Source organism: Dasypus novemcinctus, chromosome 13 (genome assembly GCF_030445035.2).
Source record: "Dasypus novemcinctus isolate mDasNov1 chromosome 13, mDasNov1.1.hap2, whole genome shotgun sequence".
Classification (NCBI taxonomy): domain Eukaryota; kingdom Metazoa; phylum Chordata; class Mammalia; order Cingulata; family Dasypodidae; genus Dasypus; species Dasypus novemcinctus.
Genome location: NC_080685.1, coordinates 92,556,843 through 92,578,972, shown reverse-complemented (window position 1 = coordinate 92,578,972; position 22,130 = coordinate 92,556,843). Strand labels below are relative to the sequence as shown.

Below are 22,130 nucleotides of genomic sequence, written 5' to 3'. Positions count from 1 at the left end.
TTCTGCTTTGGTTGGTTTTGGTTTTGGGTTTTCAAAGAGTGGCATATGTGGACATTGAAAGCAGTAAGTGACAGACTGGATAGTTTCTTAGTGACCACAGATTCTCTTTTCATTCAGGAAGCCCCTTTCATTTCTGAGACAATGTTTCAAAGGACAAAGCACAAATGAGGAAAATAAATGTTGATACTTACTTTTACAGAATTCACTGTACTTCCATGAGCCATCCTTTTGACATGTAAGTGATGGATTACTACGGATCCTACTATAGCCAGGGCGGCAGGTGTATTCCAGAGCAGTTCCCTCTTTGAAGTCTGTCTCACTCAACAATTTTATTGGAGAAGCAAACGGTAAGTTGGGTGGAACACCACAATCGCCTGGACACCAAAATGACAAAGAACAGCAAAAGTTATATTTGGGATCCAGCATCTTAATGTTGCAGGATCAGGATTTATTTAGAGCAGGGAGCATAGTTGCCTCCTCTGTTTTAACTCCTATAATCCTCACTGTCCAATGAACCCAGTGAGTGATGAGTAATACATATATGCTAATAAATGATACTGACAATTATAATGATAAAAAAATTTTCAGCCTTTCATTTTCCCTACCTCTGCTGCCCCTGGGCCAGAAAATCCTACAATTTTGCCTCCACAGACACACATCATATCAATAATGACATTATATAATATTCATTGATTGCCTCAAGGAAGGGAAACTGGGTGATTGGGAGACCAATAAGAATGACATTTTAAATGATACCTTTTTGCAACTGTTGGATTTTGGATGGTACAGAGGAGGAAGCATCAAACCTTTGAAACATGAAAAACTTAATCCTACTTGCCTTGAAAGAATTAAATACCAGACTAATTTAGCTTTTAGGAGCCTCAGTAGTAAATGCCTCACCTCTCAGTTCTAGATAAACCCACAACAAGTGAAAGTTGTTCAGTCAGGCTGATAGACTGTAGTACAGATTTGTTTCAAGTCATGGTTGGGAGTCAGATTGTTTCAGAAGTTCTTGGAGAAGAGATTCTAGGAGGGCCTGTCTAGAAAACTGTCGTTTTTATGTGAGAAGCAAATTCCTCTGAATTTCAACTGGTCAAATAAATTATTTATTGCTGAAGCTGGATTTCTGCTAAAAAAAACGTAGTCATCTCTTTGTTAGATTTACAAGTGAATGTGGGGCAGCGGATGTAGCTCAGTGGTTGAGCATCTGCTTCCCAGGGACAAGGTCCTGGGTTCAATCCCTTGGTACCTCCTTAAAAAAACAGTGAATGTGCACACTCTGCTTTAGGTGATGTAGGCAGGGAGCATGTGCTAATCTGCACTGGGCTGGTCAGCTGGGTGGACATTGGGGCGAAGGCTCCGGTCCCCCCAGTTCCAGCCTCACCTACCACTAGGCAAGTCACTGCAGAGGGCACGCCAGGTTGGGGCAGAGTGAGGACTCATTCAGCAAGTGAACCAGAGAGCCAGAAAATGGAAACAAAGGGAGAATGAAGGAGTGTTTGAAAAGGTCTGGTCATCCAGAAATATTATGCCTGCTGGTGTGCTGAGCACTGGAGAATTCCAGCAAACTTACAAAAACAAGTGTCAAAGACTTCCAGGAAGTTGGAGGGTTAGAGAGACACAGAACTCACTTCTCTCCCAGAAAACGAGCTAGGGAACAGGCAGAAACTGTCTTGAAAAGCTGTTCTAGGGCTTAGGACACCAGGGGAAGGTTGAACACTACCCAGAAGAGAAAAGGACCAAGAAAAGAAGGCATGACAGGGAAGGTCTGTGAGTAAAAGCTGCAGCTGCAGCTGCTAGTGCCCATCCCTCTACCCTTGGAGCAGACAGCACTGAGTCCTCAGGCCCCTGGACAGCAGCTACAGATGGAGGAGGTCACAAGGGCCCACCTCCCCAGGAAAGGGGAGCACATAGCTTACGACTGATTCAGCTTTTGGCCAAAAAATTTGGTCTGCTGTGTCCCATGAGTTACAGCCTTCCAGGCAGAGGGACCCTGCCATGGTTTTCCCTGGGAGCCAGCAGGGGACTACAGAGATCCTACCTTCTCAAACACACACCCCCCACCCCCCCACTACCAGGACTAACTGCTGATGGTGCAGAATTTATTTCCTCCCCAGGAAAAGGGAAGGGGTGGTTGGCCAAAGGAGGAGAACAGCTTCTGAGAAAGTTTGATTTTCAAGACTTAGCTCTGAGGGAGAATTCTCTGTCACATTGTCTTTGCACCTGCTTCCTGCACTGTTGGGTTTACAGTGAACTCAATTTGACTGGGATTTGAGCATAAAGGCCTGCCAAAGAGCACCATCTGCTGGCAGACCAAGAAAGTTGCACACAAGGACTTCGTAAATAAGACGTTTTTTTTGGAACTTTACAGACTCCCCACCCCAAAGCTGTTGAAAACTTGTCTGCAGTTCATTATTGGGTCCATGGTCCTGATTTGAGCAACTAGACAGGGACAATCTAAAGACCTAAAACAAGTTGAACCAAGAATCAAAGAACATAGGCACTCACCACTAAATCCCTATGCAAGACAGAGAAACTGATCATCAGAGTAAATTCACCATCATGATCAGATGCCTGGATATCAGCAAAAAATTATAAGCCATACTAAGAAAAATGAAGATATGACTCAGGGAAAGGAATAAATCAAAGCCTCAGACAAGACACAGGATTTGAGACAACTAATCAGTGAAGTTCAAACACAGGTCTTAAACTTAATCAAGGAGTTGGAAGACAATATGACTAAAGAGATAAACGATATCAAGAAGAAACTGGGTAATATCATTTTAAATGTTTATCTTGGTCCAGTGTGAATACTTTTAAGTCAAATATTCCTTTGAATGTAGAAGCTATGGCACATTTGTCACAATAAAAGTTATCATTATGAAAAAAAAAAAGAAGAAACTGGGGGGAAGCGAACCTGGCCCAATGGAGAGGGCACCCGCCTACCACATAGGAGGTCCGTGGTTCAAACCCCAGACTTCCTTGACCCATGTGGAGCTGGCCCATGCGCAGTGCTGATTTGTGCAAGGAGTATCCTGCCATGCAGGGGTGTCCCCTGCATAAGGAAGCCCCACACACAAGGAGTGCACCCCGTAAGGAGAGCCGCCCAGTGCAAAAGAAAGTGCAGCCTGCCCAAGAATGGCACTGCACACACAGAGAGCTGACACAACAAGGTGATGCAACAAAAAGAAACACAGATTCCCGGTGCTGCTGATGAGGATAGAAGTGGTCACAGAAGAACACACAGCAAATGGACACAGAGAGCAGACAACTGGGGACAGGGGGAAGGGGAGAGAAATAAATAAAAAATAAATCTTTGGAAAAAGAAGGAAGAAACTGGGTGAGCACATGGAATTTTAAACTTGAATAGAAAAATAACAGATTATGGGAATGAAAGACACAATAGGTGAGATTTAAAACACACTAGAGGCATACAATAGCGGATTTGAAATCATAGAAGAAAGAATCGGGGCTATAAAAGACAGAATGACTAAACTTGAAGAGAGAGAAGAACAAAGAGAAAAGAACAGAAAAAAAATGAGCAGGGGCTCAGGGAGATGAATAATGGCATGAAATACGATAACATATGTGTCATGGGAGTTCCAGAAGGAGAAGAGAAGGGAAAGGGGGCAGAAAAAATGTTTGAAGAAATAATGACTGAAAATTTCCCAGCTCTCATGAAAGACATGAATTTACATGTCCAAGAAGCACAGCATACTCGAATCAGAATGAACCTGAATGAATCTACTCTAAGACACATAAGACACACACTACTCAGAATGTCAAATTCTCAAGTTAAAGAGAAAATTCTGAAAGCATCAAGGGAGAAGCAAAATATCACATAAAAGGAATGCCCAGTAAAACTTAGTGTGGATTTCTCATCATAAATCATGAAGGTTAGAAGACAGTGATGTGATATAATTAAGATTCTGAAAGAGAAAAATTGCCCACCAAGAATTCCTAATCTGGCAAAATTGCCTTTCAAATAAAAAGGTGAGTTTAAAATAATCACAAATATACAGAAACTAAAAGAGTTCATAAACAAGACTCCAGCACTGCAGGAAGCATTCAAAGGAATTCTGCAGCCCAAAAGGAGAAGAGACGAAAGAGGCTTGGAGAAAAGTATAGAAGAGAAGACTGTCAGAAAGCATAACCAAAAGGATAAATCAGACGAAAATAAGATAATACATATGAAAGCCAAAGAATAAAGTGGTGTAAGTAAATAATGCGTTTATAGTAATAACATTGAATGTGAATGGATTAGACTCCTCAATCAAAATATATAGGTTGGACAACCAGCAAGACAGTGGCAGAGTAAGGAGCTCCTAGAGTCAGCCCCTGCTACAGGGCAGTTAGTAAATACCCAGAACTATCTGAAGCACCTGTTTGGGGCCTCTAGGAGACCAGAAGAGCATCCTGCAACATCCATAAAGGAATAGAAGGATGAGGCTGCCCATCTGCAGAGAAAACTCCTAAGTAGAGTGCTCCACGCCACAAAGGCCTGTGCCCATCCTCCACTGGAGGCACAAGCTGCCTCAGGAGCTGTTCTGTGGCTAGAATTAGAAGCTCTACTTACCAAAAACAGGGAAGGAAGAGACGGCTGGGCACCAACTTCAGCTACTGATGACTAAATTTGGCAGGTTAAAGTATAATCCTAAGAACAGCTAGAGTTTGAACACGTTCAAGTCAGAAAGAGGCTGGTAGCTGCCACCTTAACTCTGCTCCTGGCACAAGAGGAAGCAGGGCAGACTGAAAGTCACAGTGCTTATAGGGACTGGCTTCTTTCCATACAGATCAGATTGCAATTTTAGCCTAAGCCCCAACCCCAACTCCAGCAGAGAGGAAGCTGAGGGGACCTGCCCCAGGCTCTCTGGGAAATTGCCAGCCAAGCCGCAGAGGCCATTGATCAACCTATTTTGGCAGTGCAAGCCACCCCAGGAGCTATTCTGTGGCTGGAATTGGAAGCTCCATTTCCAAAAAAACAGGGGAGGAAGAGATGGTTAGCCACTGATTTCAGATACTGATTGGTAAATTTGGCTGGCTAAAGTCTAATCCTAAGAACAACTAAAGTATGAACGTGTCCTGGTTGGAAAGAGGCCAGCAGCCTCCATTTTGACTCTGCCCCCAGCATGAGGAAAAGCTAGGCTGACTAAAAATCACAGTGATGGTAAGATCTGGCTTCTTTCACCCAGATCAGCCTGCAGCCCTAGCCTAGGCTGCAGCCCCACCTCTGGCAAAGAGAAAGCTGGTGGCCTTATACCAGCTATCCAGGTAACTGCACGTATATTCAGCTGGCACAGGCTGAATAATCAGAAGTTTATTGGTGCAACTGCAGTCATCTTGGACCCACACTGCGTAGATTGCTGCCCACACCTGCAGGTCCATCCCTGCCCCAGGCAAGGGAGAAAGGGGCATTGAAGCTTTATCAGTCTCTCTGGGCAAATACTGTCTAGGCCTTCACAACTTGGATTATTACACCCAGCTGTAACTCTGTCCCTACCCCTGGCAAAGGAGAAAGTTGGGAGAAGTTTCATGAGTCCCTGGGGTAATGAGAGCAGCAGCCTCTACAGCTTATAGCACCACTACATCCTTGGCTCCTACTGCACAACCAGCAAGGGAGAAAGGAAGAGGGCCCTAAACTAAAGAGAAAAACTGCACCCAGAATAAATACTCTAGTAATCCAGATGCCAAGACACCAACAAAAAATTACATTCCACACCAAGAAGCAGGAAGCTATGGCCCAGTTAAAGGAGCAAGATAAGTCTCCAGATGACATAAAGGAGTTGAGAGAACTAATCATAGATATTTGAACAAATCTCCTTAATAAATTCAATGAGATGGCTAAAGAGATTAAAGATATTAAGAAGACACTGGATGAGCACAAAGAAGAATTTGAAAGCATACATAGAAAAAGAGCAGATCTTATGGGAATGAAATTTTAAAAAACATTGTAATCATATAATAGCAGATTTGAGGAGGCAGAAGAAAGGATTAGTGATCTTGAAGAACTGGCCTCTGAAAGTGAACATACAAAAGAACAGATGAAGAAAAAAATATAAAAAATTGAACAAGGTCTCAGGGAATTAAATGACAGCAAAAGATGTGCAAATCTTTAGTAAGTAAGTGTCATAGGTGTCCCAAAAGGAGAAGAGAAGGGAAAAGGGGCAGATGGAATATTTGAAGAAATAATGGTACAAAATTTCCCAATTCTATTGAAGGACATAGCTATCCATGTCCAAGAAGCACAGCATATCCCCATCAAAAAAAATCCAAATAGGCCAACTCCAAGACACATACTAAGCAGAATGTCAAAATACCAAAGACAAACAGAGAATTCTGAGAACAGCAAGAGAAAAGCAAAGCATAACATATAAGGGATACCCAATAAGATTAAATGCTGATTTCTCACCAGAAACCACAGAGGCAAGAAGACAGTGGTCTGATATATTTAAGATACTACAAGAGAAAAACTTCTAGCCAAGAATCTTATATCCAGCAAGACTGTCTTTCAAAAATGAAGGTGAGTTTAGAATATTCACAGGTAAAACAGAAACTGAGAGAATTTCTAACCAAGAGACCAGATTTTCAGGAAATTCTAAAGGGTATGCTAGAGCCTGAAAAGAAAAGACAGGAGAGATAGGCTTGAATTAAGAGTCTAGAAATGAAGATTATATCAATAAAAGTAACCAAAAGTGTCAAAAGAATGGTGACAATAAAATATGACAGATAAAACCAAACAGTCAGGAATAAACTTCACCAACAATGTAAAGCACCTGTATTCAGAAAACTGCAACTCAATGTTAAAAGAAATTTTAAAGGGCCTAAATAACTGGAAGAACTTTCCATGCTCATGGATTGGAAGACACAAATATCATTAAGATGTCAGTCCTACTCAAACTGATATACAGATTCAATGCAATCCCACTAAAAATTCCACCAGCATTTTTTAAAATTGAAAACACAATTATCAAATTTATTTGGAAGAGTAAGGAGTCCTGAATAGCCAGAATCCTAAAAAGGAAAAACGAACTCTCATCTCCAGACTTTAAATCATATTTTGCAGCTATAAATGGTAAAAACAGCATGGTACTGCTATAAAGACAGACACTTAGACCAATGGAACCAAACCGATGGTTCAGAAAAAGACCCTCACATGTATAGTCAAGTGATTTTTGACTAGCCTGTCAAACCCACACAGCTTGGGCAGAATTGTCCATTAAAAAAATGATGCCAAAAGAACAGGATATCACCCCCTAGTTTCCTTTCCCATCCGATCTGAACACTGGTCTCGGTGGTCATAAAAGGAAGAAAAGGAACTCTGAAGCTGACCCAATAGTGCTTTGTAGCATGTTGGTTAGCTTCAAACAAGGGGAAAAAATAAAATATAAAATAAAACAAAATAAAATAAAATACAACTGGATATCCATAGCCATATCTCACACCTTATCCAAAAATAAACTTGAATGGATCAAATACCTAAAAATGAAAGCAAGAACCAAAAAAACTTCTAGAAGAAATTATAGGAAAATATCTTCAAGACTTGGTGGTAGGTGGTGGATTCTTAAAGGAGATAAGAGGAGGACTGAGATGTACTACTGATGTTTAATGTATGCAGAAGTTTTAATTAGCTTTACTGTAAAAGTGTGGAAATGTATAGAGTGGATGGTAACACATAGTGAGTAATAGCTACTTTATAAATGGGGATGTGGTTGAAAATGGTAGTCTAGGTATGTAAATGCCAATAGACAGAATGCTAGAGAATAATCTAGGAACTGAATAGAACAATAAACCAAGAGATGGATGAGAATCGTGGTTGATGGTATAGATGCAAGAGTGTCCATTGTTAGCTAGAGCAAATTTACTATTGCAGGGTGGTGGGAATGTGGAGAAGCATGGGGAAAATACAACTGGAGTGATCTATGGATTGTGGTTAGCAGTGATAATATAATATTCTTGCATCTATTCCAAAGATGTACTGTGTTGATAATGAGGCAGTATGGAAAATATATGCCAAATGTACACTGTGGACATGGTAACAATCAGGTGATATTATCTTACCTGTAACAAATATTCCACCACAGTGTAGTGTGTTAATAGAGGGATGTTGTTTGGGAATTCTGCACATATGCATGATTGTTTTATAAGTTTAAAACTTCTGCCATAAAAAATATATATAAAAAATAATAAGGGAAGCAGATGTGACTCAGCTGATAGACCGTCTGTTTACCATATGGGAGGTTCAGGGTTCAAACCCAGGGCCTCCTGGCCCATGTGGTGAGCTGGCCTATGCGAGGCACTACCACGCACAAAGAGTGCCATGCCACGCAGGGGTGTCAACCACATAGGGGAGCCCCACACACAAGGAGTGCACCCTGCAATTGAGCCGTCCCACGCGAAAAAAGCACAGCCCGCCCAGGAGTGGTGCCGCACACACAAAAAGCTGATGTGGCAAGATGACACAACAAAAAGGGACACAGGTTCCCGGTGCTCTTGAGAATGCAAGCAGGCACAGAAGAACACACAGTGAATGAACACAGAGAGCAGACAATGGGGTGTGGGGGGGAAATAAATAATAAAAATTTTTAAAAAATAAAAAATAATAATAATGGGGCAGGTTGGGTAAAAATACACCAAATGTGAGATGAGGACTGTAATTAGTAGAAGATTTTGACAAAAGTCTTTCATAATTTGTAACAAACATCTCACAACAATGCAAGATGTTGGTGGAAAGTTGATGTATGGGACCCCTGTATGATGTGATGCTTTGTAAGTTCACAACTTTTACTATACACTTAGTGTTTATGTATGTTCATATAGAAATGATATAAAAATAATAAGAATAGAGTGGCTTGGAGGGAAATACTTTAATAGTAATATTTTGACAATGCTCTTTAATTATTAATTTAAAATGTTTAACAACAATGCAAGGTATTGGTGGTAGGTTAAGGTACAAAAGTCCTGTATGATGTTATATATGTTTGTTTTGTAAGTTCACAACTATTACTATACACTTTTGTTTATGTATGAGTAATATACTTCAATAAATTTTAAAAATATATATATAGGTTGACAAAATGGATTAAAAAAAAAAAAATGAGCCATCCATATGCTGTATACAAGAGACTCATCTTAGACCCAGGAATACAAATAGGCTAAAAGTAAAAGGTTGGAAAAAGATATTTCATGCTAATAGTAACCAAAAAAGAGCAATGGTAGCTAAACAAATACTGGACAAACACACTATAAATGCAAAAAAATTTATAAGAGTCACTGAAAGCCATTATATGTAATAAAAGGGACAATCCCCCAGAAAGAAATAACAGTCATAAATACCTATGCAACTAGATATTTAGGTGCCCCAAAATATATGAGGCAAACTCTGGCAAAACTGAAAGAAGAAACAGACATCTCTACAATAATAGTTGGAAACTTCAGCATGTCACCCACATCAATAGATAGAACAACGAGACAGAAGATCAACAAGGAATCAGAGAACTTGAACAATATGATAAATGAGCTGGAACTATAGACATACACAGAACATTGTACCCCAAATCAGCATATTATACATTTTTCACAAATGCTCATGGATCTTTCTCCAGGAGAGACCATACTTTGTGACCCAAAGTCACAAAGTAGGTCTCAATAAATATAAAAAGATGGAAATTATACAAAGCACCTTCCCCAGATAATAATGGAACAAAGCTGGAAATCAATAATACATAGGAAAGAGGAAAATTGGCCAATGTGTGGAGGCTAAACAACATACTCCATACACAATCAGTGGGTCAAAGAAGAAATTGTAAGAGAAATTAGCTGTATTAAATATCTTAAGGTGAATGAAAACAAGAACACAATTTATGAAAATATATGAAATACAACAAAGGCAATGCTTAGAGGAAAATTTATAGCCCTAAATGCCTATATCAAAAAGAGAAGAAAAAGCTAAAATCAAAGACCTAACTGAACACCCGGAGAGCTAGAAAAAGAATAGCAAACAAATCCCAAAGCAAACATAAAGAAAGAAATAGCAAAGATTAGAACAGAAATAAATGAAACTGAGAACATCATCAACAATAACAAAACAATAGAGAAAATCAACAAAATCAAAAGCTGGTTCTTTAAGAAAATCAACAAAATTGACAAACCCTTAGCTAGAATAACAAAAGAAAAAAGAGAGAAGATGCAATAAATAAAATCAGAATGACCACACAGAAATAAAAAGGACCATAAAAGCCTATTAGGAGAAACCATATGCCAAAAAATTAGACAACCTAACTGGAATGGGCAAATTTCTAGAAATGCAAAAGCAACACACATTGACTCTATAAGAAATATAAGAACTCAAAAACCAATCATATTTAAAGAGATTGAATCAGTCATCAAAAATCTCCCAACAAAGAAAAGTCCAGGACCACATGGTTTCACAGACAAATTCTACTCAGCATTTTGAGAAGAATTAACACCAGTCCTGAATGAACTCTTCAAAAAATATTGAAAAGGAGAAAAAACTACCCAACACATTTTATGAAGCTAATATCACCCTAATACCAAAGCCAAACAAAGATTCTACAAGAAAAGAAAATTATATAGCAATCTCTCTAATGAATATAGATGCAAAAATTCTCAACAAAATACTTGCAAATATAATCCAGCATATTAAAAGAATTACACACCAAGATCAAGTGGGTTTTATTTCTGGTATACTAGGGTAGTTCAACACAGGAAAATCAATTAACATAATATACCACATTACCAAATCGAAGGGGGAAAAAAGATCATCTCATTGACATAGAAAATGCATTTGATAAAATCCAGCATCTTTTCTTGATAAAAACACTTTGAAAAATAGGAATAGTAGGAAAGTTCCTCAACATTTTTAAGGGCATATATGAAAAACCCACAGCTAACATCGTACTCAATGGGGAAAAGTTCAAAGTTTTCCCTCTAAGATCAAAAACAAGACAAGGATGTGCACTGTCACCATAGATATTCAATATTGTGCTAGAAGTTCTAGCTAGAGTAATTAAGCAAGAAAAAGAAATAAAATGCATCCAAATTGGAAAAGGGGAAGTAAAACTCTCACTATTCACAGATGACATGATCCAATATTAAGAAATATCTATGACAGAGATACTAGAGCTAATATATAAGTTCAGCAAAGTGCAGGATACAAGATCAACATGCAAAAGTCAGTAGTGTTTCTATACACTAGTAATGAACAATCTGAGGAGGAAATTAAGAAAAAAATGCTTTTACAATAGCAACAAAAAGACTCAAATATCTAGGCGTTAATTTAACCAGAGATATAAAGGACCTATACTCAGAAAACTGCAAAACATTGCTAAAATAAATCAAAGAAAAGCTCAACAAATGGAAAGACACTCTGTGTTCATGGATTGGAAGATTAAATATTGTGAAGATGTCATTCCTATGCAAACTACTTTATAGAGTCAATGCACTCCCAATCAAAAGTCCAACAGCCTACTTTAGAGAAATAGACAAGTCAATTACCAAATTTTTTGGAAGGGAAAGGTAAGCTGAATAGCCAAAAACATCCTAAAAAAGAAGAGCAAAGTAGAAGGATGCACACGCCCTGACCTTGAAACATATTACAAAGCTACAGTGGTCAAAACAGAATGGTATTGGCATAAAGATAGACACATAAAGGATCAATGGACTAGAACTGAGAGTTCAGAAACAGACCCCCATTTCTACTGTCAACTGGTTTTCGACAAGCCTACCAAGCCCATTTTACTGGGATAAAACAGTCTCTTCAACAAATGGTTCTGGGAGAACCAGATATCCATAAACAAAAGAATGAAAATACCCATATCTCACTCCCTATACAAGAATCAACTCAAAATGGATCAGACCTAAATATAAAAGTCAGGGCCATAAAATTCCTAGAAGATAATATAGGAACATACCTTCAAGGTCTTGTGGTAGGAGAGTTTCTTAAATAAGGTTTGGGCATAAGCACCCAAAGCAGGACAACAAAAGAAAAAATAGATAAATAGGACCTCCTCAACATTAAACTCTGTTGCACCTCAAAGATATTTTTTGAAGAGGGTGAAATGGCAGCTGACTCAATGGGAGAAAATATTTGGAAATCACAAATCTGATAAGCAGTTAATATCCATGATATGTAAAGAAATCCTATAACTCAACAATTTAAAAAACCAAACAATCCAATTTAAAAATGGGCAAAAGACTTGAATCAACATTTGTTCAAAGAAGAAATACAAATGGCAAAAAAACACATTTTAAAAAATGTTCAATATCACTAGCGATTAGGTAGATACAAATCAAAGTTACAATAGGCTATCATTTCACGCCTATTAGAATGGCCACTTTTAAAAAGACAGAAAACTACAAGTGTTGGAGAGTATGTGGAGAAATAGGAATTCTTATTCACTGTTGGGTGGGCATGCAGAATGGTACAGCCACAGTGGAAGTCTCTTTGTTAGTTTCTAAGGAAGTTAGATATAAATCTGCCATATGACCTGGCAATACCTCTACTAGGTATATACCCAGAAGAACTAAGAGTGGTGACATGAACAGATATCTGCATACTGATGTTTGTATTAGCATTATTAACAATTACCAAAAGATAGGGACAGCCCAGGTGTCCCTCAGCTGATGAATGAATAAACTAATCATGGTATATACATACAATGGAATATTATTCAGCTGTAAGAAGAAATGAAGTTGTTAAGCATATGACATCATGGATAAACCTGGAAGACATTATGTTGAGTGAAGCAAGTCAGACACAAAAGGACAAATAATATATGGTTTTGCCATTATGAATTAAATGCAGTTAATAACTAGAATACAGGTCACCAGAAAATAGAATGAGGTTAGAGAATAAAAAGCTGAGGTTTAATCTGGGCAGAATTGGTAAAAATTATTTGGAAATGAATAGAAATAGTGAAAGCACATCATAGTGTTTGTAATTAGTAGCACTAATATATGATTATGATAGTGGTTGAAAGAGAAAGTCTAAGGTCCTATGTATCACTAGAAGGAAAGCTAAAAATTGAAACATGGGACCATATAGGATAGTAAAACTTCTTGTGAAAAATAAGTACAGTTAATAGTGCACAAATAAGAATACGCCATTCTGGTCTTGTCTCCCCATTACTTACCATGCACAGTAGCCAACAGAGAAGTGACCAAGGTCATATAGAACAGAGTTGGATCACAGAATTTCCACAGTCGAGAGAAGGGCCAGGCTGCCATTTGCCCTTTCCTATGAGGGTTCCCATTTGGAGCTCTTGGAGACTGCCTGTCCTGAAGCTTCTTCAACATTTTTCTGCTAAGATAACTCAATTTAATAAACAGTCCTTGAGTTCCCACTTGTCATAAAATACTAGGATAAATACTATAGGATCATGTCTTCAAGAAGATTACAGGCTAGAGTAGAAAGACACAAGAACAAATGTTACAACACAAGACTGTGAGTGTTGGTTGCTATAGAAGCACTCTGCTCTGAAGAAAGATTAATTCCAAGTGGGAAGATGGGAGTGGGCTTTACATAGGAGGTGACAACTGAGTTAGCCATTACTGTAAAAGTCAGAGAATAAAAGCAGAGCATGCTGGGGGAACAGTATGTAATACCTCAACACTCTACTAGTGAGTAACATGACTGAGATGGGGAGCTGACTGTTAAGGAGGCCACAGCTCACAGGTATGTCTGAATGGGATGTAAGAGCCAAGCTAAGAATGTATAGACTTTATACGCTGTTTTTTGCTTTTGTTTTTGGTTTTGGTTTGTGTGTTTGTTTTAAGCTAAGGAGTGACACAATTACTGTGCTTTAGGAAGATCAGTGTGGTGGGTGTGTGCTAGAGAAGTTGAAGGAGACAGGGAGGGTAAGAAGAACACGGCAATTAGTCAGGTGAGTCAGGGAGACGAACTGAACACCGCACTGGTGGAGGGATGAGAGAAAAGGGAACAATGCAAGAAGGGAAGGGAGGGATGGAGGAGTTAGATCACTACACACAGGATGGGGTTCCTCAGGCTGACTGTAAACAAACACCGTGAGCCACTGAGTAATTTGCAGTTTTGGGGGAAAAAAAACAGTTTTACCTATATATATTATAAAGTTAAATAAAAGAAACATTGATAAATGTACATTATTTTTGAACCAGATGATTCAAAGACTATTTAAAGCAAAATCACTAAGGATATTTTTACTCTTCACATTCCCTCCTCTCCCCATTGTAGAAAACAATATATTCTAAGATTCTGTTAGAAATAGTCCTTGTCCTTACAGGAATCTATGAAGCGAAAACCCAAAGAAACATTGAATTTCAGCTTTTATTCTGATACTTCTGTTAGATCCAGATGGTCGTACACCACCCATCTATCCATAATTCATACCAAGTCTTTATCCATTTGGTACAGGCTTTCTTCTCTATCAATTCCCCCAAAGCTATTTCTGTCCCACATTCTAGGAGAAGAGTTTATAGTGGCCCTTCCCACCAGATGGAGGGGCCTCACTTCACTGAGTAAAGGCTCAAATAAGCTTCTTATCCTTCTAAAACCCAGTTCAGAAGAAGCTGCTCCTGCACGTGCTGTCAGCCCCACCCACGCACATCCTATCCCCAGAGCTCTGTGCATGGCCTCAGGACATCACCACCAAAAAATAACTTGCCCAATGAATAATTTACCAAATGTATTAGTTTACTATGTGTTTACAGAATTCCTACTAGATGAATGGAGGTCCTCTAAAAAGGTTGGGGGGGCGGCGGGGTCAGCGTTCTAGGCTTTCCCACTCCCCCCTTCCCATCCCTCTCCTCCGCCTTCTCTTTGTAATCAGTCCTTCCCTACCTCTCATCTCACCTCTTTCTCCTCTCGCAACCTGATAAAGCTGGAGATAGCTGGGGTCCCAGTAGGTTGCTCACAATGAAAATGAGTCCACTAAATCAACTGTGAATGTACAAAATGTGATCAATTTCTCCCACTCACTAAAAGCTACTGTACCTATAAAAATAGAGGGATACATTTTGTCAGGTAAATCGTTTCTCTGGTGCAAACCTCGCCTCCTTTGCTTGTTACCTGTTTCTCCTCCCTTCCTGTGGGAACGATGGAATACCTAAACCATCACCAGCCTCCAGGAACCGGGAGCAATCGGGCACCAAGCGTGACCCGTACACAGGATTGATAACGCTGTGACTGTTGAGGGAAGGCTCTCTGTGCACAGACCTTGAGAAAGGACTTCTGAAAGAATAAATGTAATTCCTCCGGATGGCTCTCCAGTCTTAGCTACACTTACCCTTTGGCTATGTGCCTTCTCTGTTCTTTGCACATATACACATTTGTTAAACCTCCCCTGTTGGCAGAGATCTGCCTGGGTCCGGCTGTCCCCTTGGACCACATCTTCTTAAGCAAACTCCTGCAATAAAGGATTCTATGAGCCGCCAGTGACTCCCGGAAGAATTCTTCAGGCTAGAAGCCCTGGCCTTGTGCCTACATGGCAACAAGTTTCCTTAATTTTTTATGTCAGTTTAGGAAATCGGTCATTCAGCCAAATTGAAGAAAAAAATTTTAAAATATCAGTATGTTGGCAAAAGAGAATTTCACTATAAAAAAGAAAGGGGTGATAGTATAAAGTGAAAACACCCTGAATGTTTTTTTGCAACTGTTATGTTCATAAATAAGAAAAATATAGACATTGAATATAATCAGGAAAATACTTATTAATATATTCGTAAAATACAGCCATAAGCAGATCAATTCTTAGCTTCAAGAATCTGGCCAAAAATATTTAAGATATTACTAAAAAGAACATATATTCTTTAGCTATATTCAGAAAGAGTACATTTATCATCACTGAGTATACTCAAAATGAATATTTTTAAAATAGCATTATATAAATTGGTAATTGGGTAAATTCATTCCTTTGATTTCAGTGAACAGATCCTTTGGGAATTGGCATTCACTCAACTGGCTTTTGGTGAATTGCTTTTTAGTAGTATGGTCTGTGCACCCTGTCCTCTGACTGCCCTGAACAAGAAGGGCAGGAGCAGATGTAGCTCAGTGGTTGAGCACCTGCCTCCCACACACGAGGTCCTGGGTTCAATACCTGGTATCTCCTAAAAAAATTTTTTTTTTCTATGAAGGGACTTGGCAGGGTACCTCCTTACCCATCTGCCCTTTCTCCCTCTCCTCTTTTTTTTTTCATCTATTTTTATTATTATTTTCTTTTTTATAAAAGATAAATAGATCACACAAAGTGTTACAGTAAAAACATAAGAGGTTCCCATGGTTTGATGTTGGATATATGGAAGTTCTCTATTTTGGAAATGTGACTTTATTGTGATCTAAAACTTTTTAAAAGACAAAATTAAAAAAAAAAAAAAGATATAGATAGACACTGAGGAAGGAATGGAGGAGATTGCCTTTCCTCTTTAATTGCTACTCAATCTGCCAGTCCCAGCTCCGGTGTCCCCTCCCAGCCCCCAGGCCAGCCTCCATTTCCCCATTACAGTTTAGTGCTTAGGTGTTGTGCATTTAGCATTTCCTACCTGATTGAGGGTTGACCTCCCCCGGCCCTCCCCCTCAGATGAATCCCCCACCCCATCACGCCCTGGGCGCACACAGAGCTTTGGCTGCTATAACCTTGAACACTGCCCGCCCCCACCCAACCCACGGAACATCTTGTTTTGAGAAAAGTGCTCATACCAAAATGCCTTCCCACTGCTTCAGACAAGCCCCTGGCACGTAGCCACCCCTGGCCCTCAGCAGGTAACCTGCAGGGCGGCTGCCATAGGAACAGGCAGACTTGCCCGCCTTGCTGTCTGTTGGGAGGTGTGCAGCTCTCCATCAGAAAGTTCCCCTAGTAAATGCTTACAGACCGATTCCCCTGGCGTTTACCGCCCCTCTCTTACTGGTCCTTTGTAGGGCAATTTCTTTAAAACACATTTTAAAGAAAAATAATGCTGTTCTGTGTTGTAAGAAACGAAGATTAGTTTAGTTTTCACATAAAGGAAGAAAATATTGATTGATGTAACCTGGCAGCCTACTGCCTCAGTCTCCCACTCCCGGGTTAAGCAGGAACAAAGGAAACCAGCTTAAGCCAGTCCTATAGGCAGTAAAAAGATGCCCAAGAAAGAGCTAAGTCAATACCAATTCAGCACTAAATTCCATTCCTTATTTGGCAAAGTGGATCAGGTAAAAGCTAAAATGGTTGGAATGTGATGGGAGAAGCGGTTAATCACAAACTTTTGCACAGGAAAGTTAGATCTTCTCAGTTAGGCTGTAACTTCTGAAGTATCCTATGGAGAAACAGAGGAAGGACTTGCGTCTAGGCTTAGGGCTATAAATTGTGTCATTTTTCTTTGGTGCGCCAGCCACATTTTCTGGTTGTGTGCCCCTTCTTGCAAGGTTGTGAATAAATTCTTTTCTTCTCCACAATCGAGTGAGCCTTATTTTCTTCCAGAAGATTTCTTTCTAACAATGTACATATATATACTTATATTGTTTTGCCAAGGTCAGTTTTTAACTGGTTTTAAAGCAAGGCGTACTGTAATGAACACTGATCCCAGAGAGTTTATTCCAGGCTCTACCCCATCCTTAATGTAAAGTCATCTTATCTTCAACCAGTCAACAGAAGACAGTAAAAGAGGGAAGGAATAAACAAAAACTAGTTCTCCTCCCTCCACAGGTTGTGACAGCAGGTATAGACTGTACAGAGCAATAAGAAATTTACCCCATTCTATTCATATCTGCCACCCACTGAGGCCACAGCTGGACACCGAGGAGGAGAGCGATGTCCAGGACTCGGAACAGGCTGTGGAGTCAGACCATGTGGGTTTGAATCCTGATTCCACCACACAGGCACTGTGTGCCTGTGGGCAAGCCACTCAGCCCCTCTCAGCTTCAATTTCCTCTTTTATAACATAAGAATAATAATCGTGCATGACTCTCAGAATTGCTTGGTTTGGTACATGGATGGCACAGAGTAAACATTCAAAAACTGTTAGAGAACAGAGCAATAGAATCGGAGATGGGATGTGAGTCGCACCAGCATCAGAGCTCACGGAACTCTGAACACCATCATCATCACTTAGCATTAAAATGTAAATGACGTAGCTCAGTGTTTGAGTGCCTGCTTCCCAGCACAAGTTCTTGGGTTCAATCCCCACTACTTCCTAAAATAATAATAATAATAATAATAATAATAGTAATAATAATAATGGAGTGCTGCATCTCCAGGGGACTTGAATTAAGCCCAGCACAGAGGAAAGCCCACTAGACTTGGGGTCACTGGTTTTGGTCTCCACTGGGGCCCTTGAGATACAGTGTAGACCCGGAGCAGGAAGATGTTGGTTCTGTGTTTTCTTTTCACTCCCCCCGTCTTCCTGGGAGGAATTCACTCACATGATTTTAACTGTCACCATGAACCAGCACAGACCTCTAGACCCTCTTAGTTCCTAAAGTTGTTAAAACTTACACACTCCATAATCAATGGTTAATAAACATCTTACTCTGCCCTATTCCTTCCCACAAGGAAGTTTTAAGCCATTCAGGCCTGCCTTTTTTTCTCTTGCTACTAACTAGTGGAATTAAAACTATGGGCCTTTCTGAAAGTTGGTGAAAGGAATCTCAGCAAATTAAGGAGGAGGAAATGTCTTCTCTTCCCCTGCCATTGCAGAAGAGTGGATATCGGCATCATAAAACTGATCTTGCTAACGTTATTTATGGCAAAGAAGTTGTTCCTGGACTAGAAGATAGTGCCCTGCCTCTTGAAAGTAACCTTCAACCTTGGGAAAACCTATAGTTCTGACTGGCTATCTTATTAAATTATGGTTTTCCAGAAATAATATTTAAATTGACATGTCTGTTTTCTTTTTATAAGTATGTGGGCACTATTTCCATGAAAACTCAACAATCTGTTATTGATGCTTTCCTCTTCCTGAAAGTAAACTAAAATTTTGGCCCTATTGGATTTCTTATTTGAGCTAAAATATCTTTATTTATTTGTTACAATAATATTGATTAGGTCAGTACTTCCAAGTGCTGCATTAGCTCCTAGGCTCATTGAATCTGACATATCTCAAACTAAACTCACTAAGTTCTTCCGACACCACTTGACCTCCGTGCTTCCTGTCTTGGCTACTGGTATCAGTCTCCACCAGATCTAGAAGCCTGAGTCACCCTCAACACCTCTATCTTGTCCCCTTTACATATTCAGAGGCACCGATCCTGCCAGGTTTGTGTTAGCAACAACACAAGAATCAGTCACTCTCTCCTACACTCGACTTCCATAATCTAAGTGTAGGTTCTCATAATCCCCCTAACAGCCCACGCCCTCGCCACTACAAAAACCTCCAAACATTTATAAGCCAAGATCCACTCTGATACTGCTGTATCCCTGCAGAGTGATTTATATACCCTGTTATTCTGCTTTAAAAAATCCCATGGATCTCCAGTTCTCATAGGTCTCCCAACTCTCCCCCTGCATTTTCTCATTTAAAATACTGTATTTCAACCTCATGACGGTACCTGTTTTTCCCAAAATGTATCCTAGATTATTTTCAATGCCTGCAAGCATTTGCATTTAATGTCTTCTGTGCATGAACACTCTCACTTCTGAGCTCCCCTCGATTCACTATCCAGAACAAATGGCAACTCCTTGGTGAAGAATTGCCAGACCCCAAGATACATTGGTGTCTTCTATGCTCCCCCAGTACTTTGACAATACACTCATAACACTACATTATATCGTAATTACCTATTTACTTTGTCTCCTAAAATAGACAGTGGCTCCTTGAGGATAAGGAAGGTGTTTTATGCAATTTCCTATCTCTAACCTGGTATTGTACCTGGCATAAATAGTTGTTCAATAAATGTGAAATGAATGAATCTCGATTTCGTTTTTCCTTCAGAGTGAGGACAACTATAACTGCCTCACTGAGGACCACATGAAATAATGTGTGTGAAGGACCTTGTCAATTCTGAAGAGAGATAATACGGCAATTTGTCAAGCTCCCTCACTAGCTCTCTGAATACCTGGGCCAGCTGCAGCGTTTGTGGTCCCTCATAAGTTCTCTTTTGGCCGCTCAGCGGAACGTGCATAGATCTTAGCAGAACACTGAGTATGGGGATGGAGACCAAGACCTGCATTTGAGTCCCGGCAATATCGCAGTCAAATTCTGTGAACTTGAAGAAGTTAGGTAAGCTCCTTGGATCTCAGTTTCCTCATCTCTAAGACGATGTCATTCAACTAGATTGTCTTTCTATTCTCTACAAACTCTGGAATCCTGTAACTGCCCAGAGAAAAGCTGAGATTATGCTAGTAAATTCCCTCATAATTCAATGGCGTCACCACCTTTTAAATTCCTGTAGAAATGAAGCCAGTGCAAAAACACGGTGGGTCTATCATGAAAAACAGTCAGCACTTGCTGATGCAGTACAATTTGAGAGACACCGGGAAAATAATCAGTCCTCATTTTTTTCCTTTTGTTAGAGGTTACTTTTTACTTAGGTCAATGTATTTATTTTGCCTAACTCCTGCTTTTAAAGCCAGCTACCTTAGAAAGGATAACATTTTTCTCCAATATCAGGACGAACAGCTCCTTCCTTGCAGTTTCTTCCCTTATTCACATCACTTGTAGAGGAATCTAAATTCATTCTTTCCCCTTTCCTTCCTAGATCTCTTTGTTTCTCTATCAGCTCCTTTTGCTGTGTGTTCATATTATATACAAACATATCTCTGAGATTACTACAAACCTTCTTGGACGTTTCCACCTCTTCTGGAAACTCTACTTCTCATTCTCATTTCATTACCATACTTAGGAACAGAACAGGAGCCAACAAAGGGGAAGAATGGCTGAAGAGTTGAAATGAGGACCGGAAGAGTCCTGTGCCCTGTCCAAGCAAGGAAAAAGAGAATTTCAAGAAGAAAGGGCAATCAACCTTGCCAAATTCAGAAAAAGGGAGGGAGGGAAAAGAGGCGAAGACAACTAAAGCCTCTAGCTTCAGAGACTGAGTAGCGGTTGTCCAATGTCCTTCTTATCATCAAATCTAAAGGTCTTTGCTGTCAAAGTTGGAGGAAATATGAAGGGGTTAATACAGTCACCAAAGAAAAATGCAATAAGAAAAATAACCACATTTTCTGTTTCCCTGTTCCTCACTGAACCCCCTTGACAAGGCTGGCTTACCTCCTGCCTCAAATCCCCTATGTGCGGAGGTGGCAAAGAATCAGTAAACGTATACAATCAGCTTTCAGATCTGTTTTCCTGCCATTTACTTTTTTTAGTATTTTTTATTATTCTCCCATTTATAATGTAAATTAAAGGCAGAAGAAATTAGAAGTTTGAGATTTCAAGTGTCAAACCCCACTTTTTCCTCTACCACATAATGTAGTACTCCCGAAAGAGTTTTGATTTTGACTTTCTAAGACACAATGCAGTACTCTTGAAGAGATTTTTGGGTCCAGTTTTTTACTGTCTTATCCTGTGATTCCTGCATTCTTGAAAGGGAGAGACCACCAATCCTTCCTGCAAGTTATCCCAAATGTTTAGTAATCCACTGACCTGCAAGTAGCTGAGGAAGAAGTAGAAGAATCTATCAAAGTTTCTTGGGTAGTTTCTCACAGAAGAAAACCTTGATTTCTAATCGTCCTAGTCCCTCGGACTAGGAGCAGAGTTTATCAGAATATCCTTAACATGGTTGGCAAAATGTCCATGAATTCCAGCTATGTGATTGGCTGGTCACGAACGCTATGTGGACATGGATAGGCAGAGATACTCCACTGGCCAGTGAATGATTAACCACAGAAATAAAGCAGCAGTGTTTACCTAATCTCCTCCTTCCTCTTCACTAGTATTTGAGTGCTCATTCTTGATAACATGTTGCAATAGTTTTTCTCCCCTGCCAACCATTTCCCCTAAATGAAAAGATAATTTAAATTTGAGGTCAGGAGTCTTTTTTTCTTTTCATAAACAAAACTGCGTTACACAAGATGCAATCCAGCTAGCCTGAAACCTTGGATACTGCAATGTTCACCTTAGCACCACAGAAGTGATCTGCTTTCCGTGATGCAAGATCTGGCAGACTTTCCTGGGGCTCAGGCACTACTGATCTTGCTCCACACTGGTCTCCCTCTCACCCCCAAGAA

At 39.8% G+C, this 22,130-nt stretch overlaps 1 protein-coding gene and 1 non-coding gene across 4 annotated transcripts in view; one reads left to right on the top strand and one right to left on the bottom strand.

Moving 5' to 3' along the window:
* The window catches only part of C4BPA (complement component 4 binding protein alpha), a 46,763-nt gene extending 25,072 nt beyond the window's left edge, over positions 1-21,691 (bottom strand). The window contains exons 1-3 of one of the 3 annotated variants that reach the window (XM_023592157.3): positions 21,547-21,691; positions 13,152-13,318; positions 192-374 (exon numbers count right to left, since the gene is read on the bottom strand). In XM_023592157.3, coding sequence (XP_023447925.2) covers positions 192-374; positions 13,152-13,314 — 346 coding nt within the window. In that variant the 5' untranslated portion in view covers positions 13,315-13,318; positions 21,547-21,691. Of the gene's footprint in view, positions 1-191; positions 375-13,151; positions 13,322-15,281; positions 15,402-21,546 lie in introns of those variants that run through there. The other 2 variants (XM_004470063.5, XM_004470062.4) reach the window with 2 other exon arrangements.
* LOC111766953 (small nucleolar RNA SNORA61) lies at positions 7,249-7,370 on the top strand. Its single transcript, XR_002798869.2, has one exon. It is a non-coding gene; the product is annotated as a small nucleolar RNA SNORA61 (small nucleolar RNA).
* Positions 21,692-22,130: the final 439 nt, after the last annotated feature.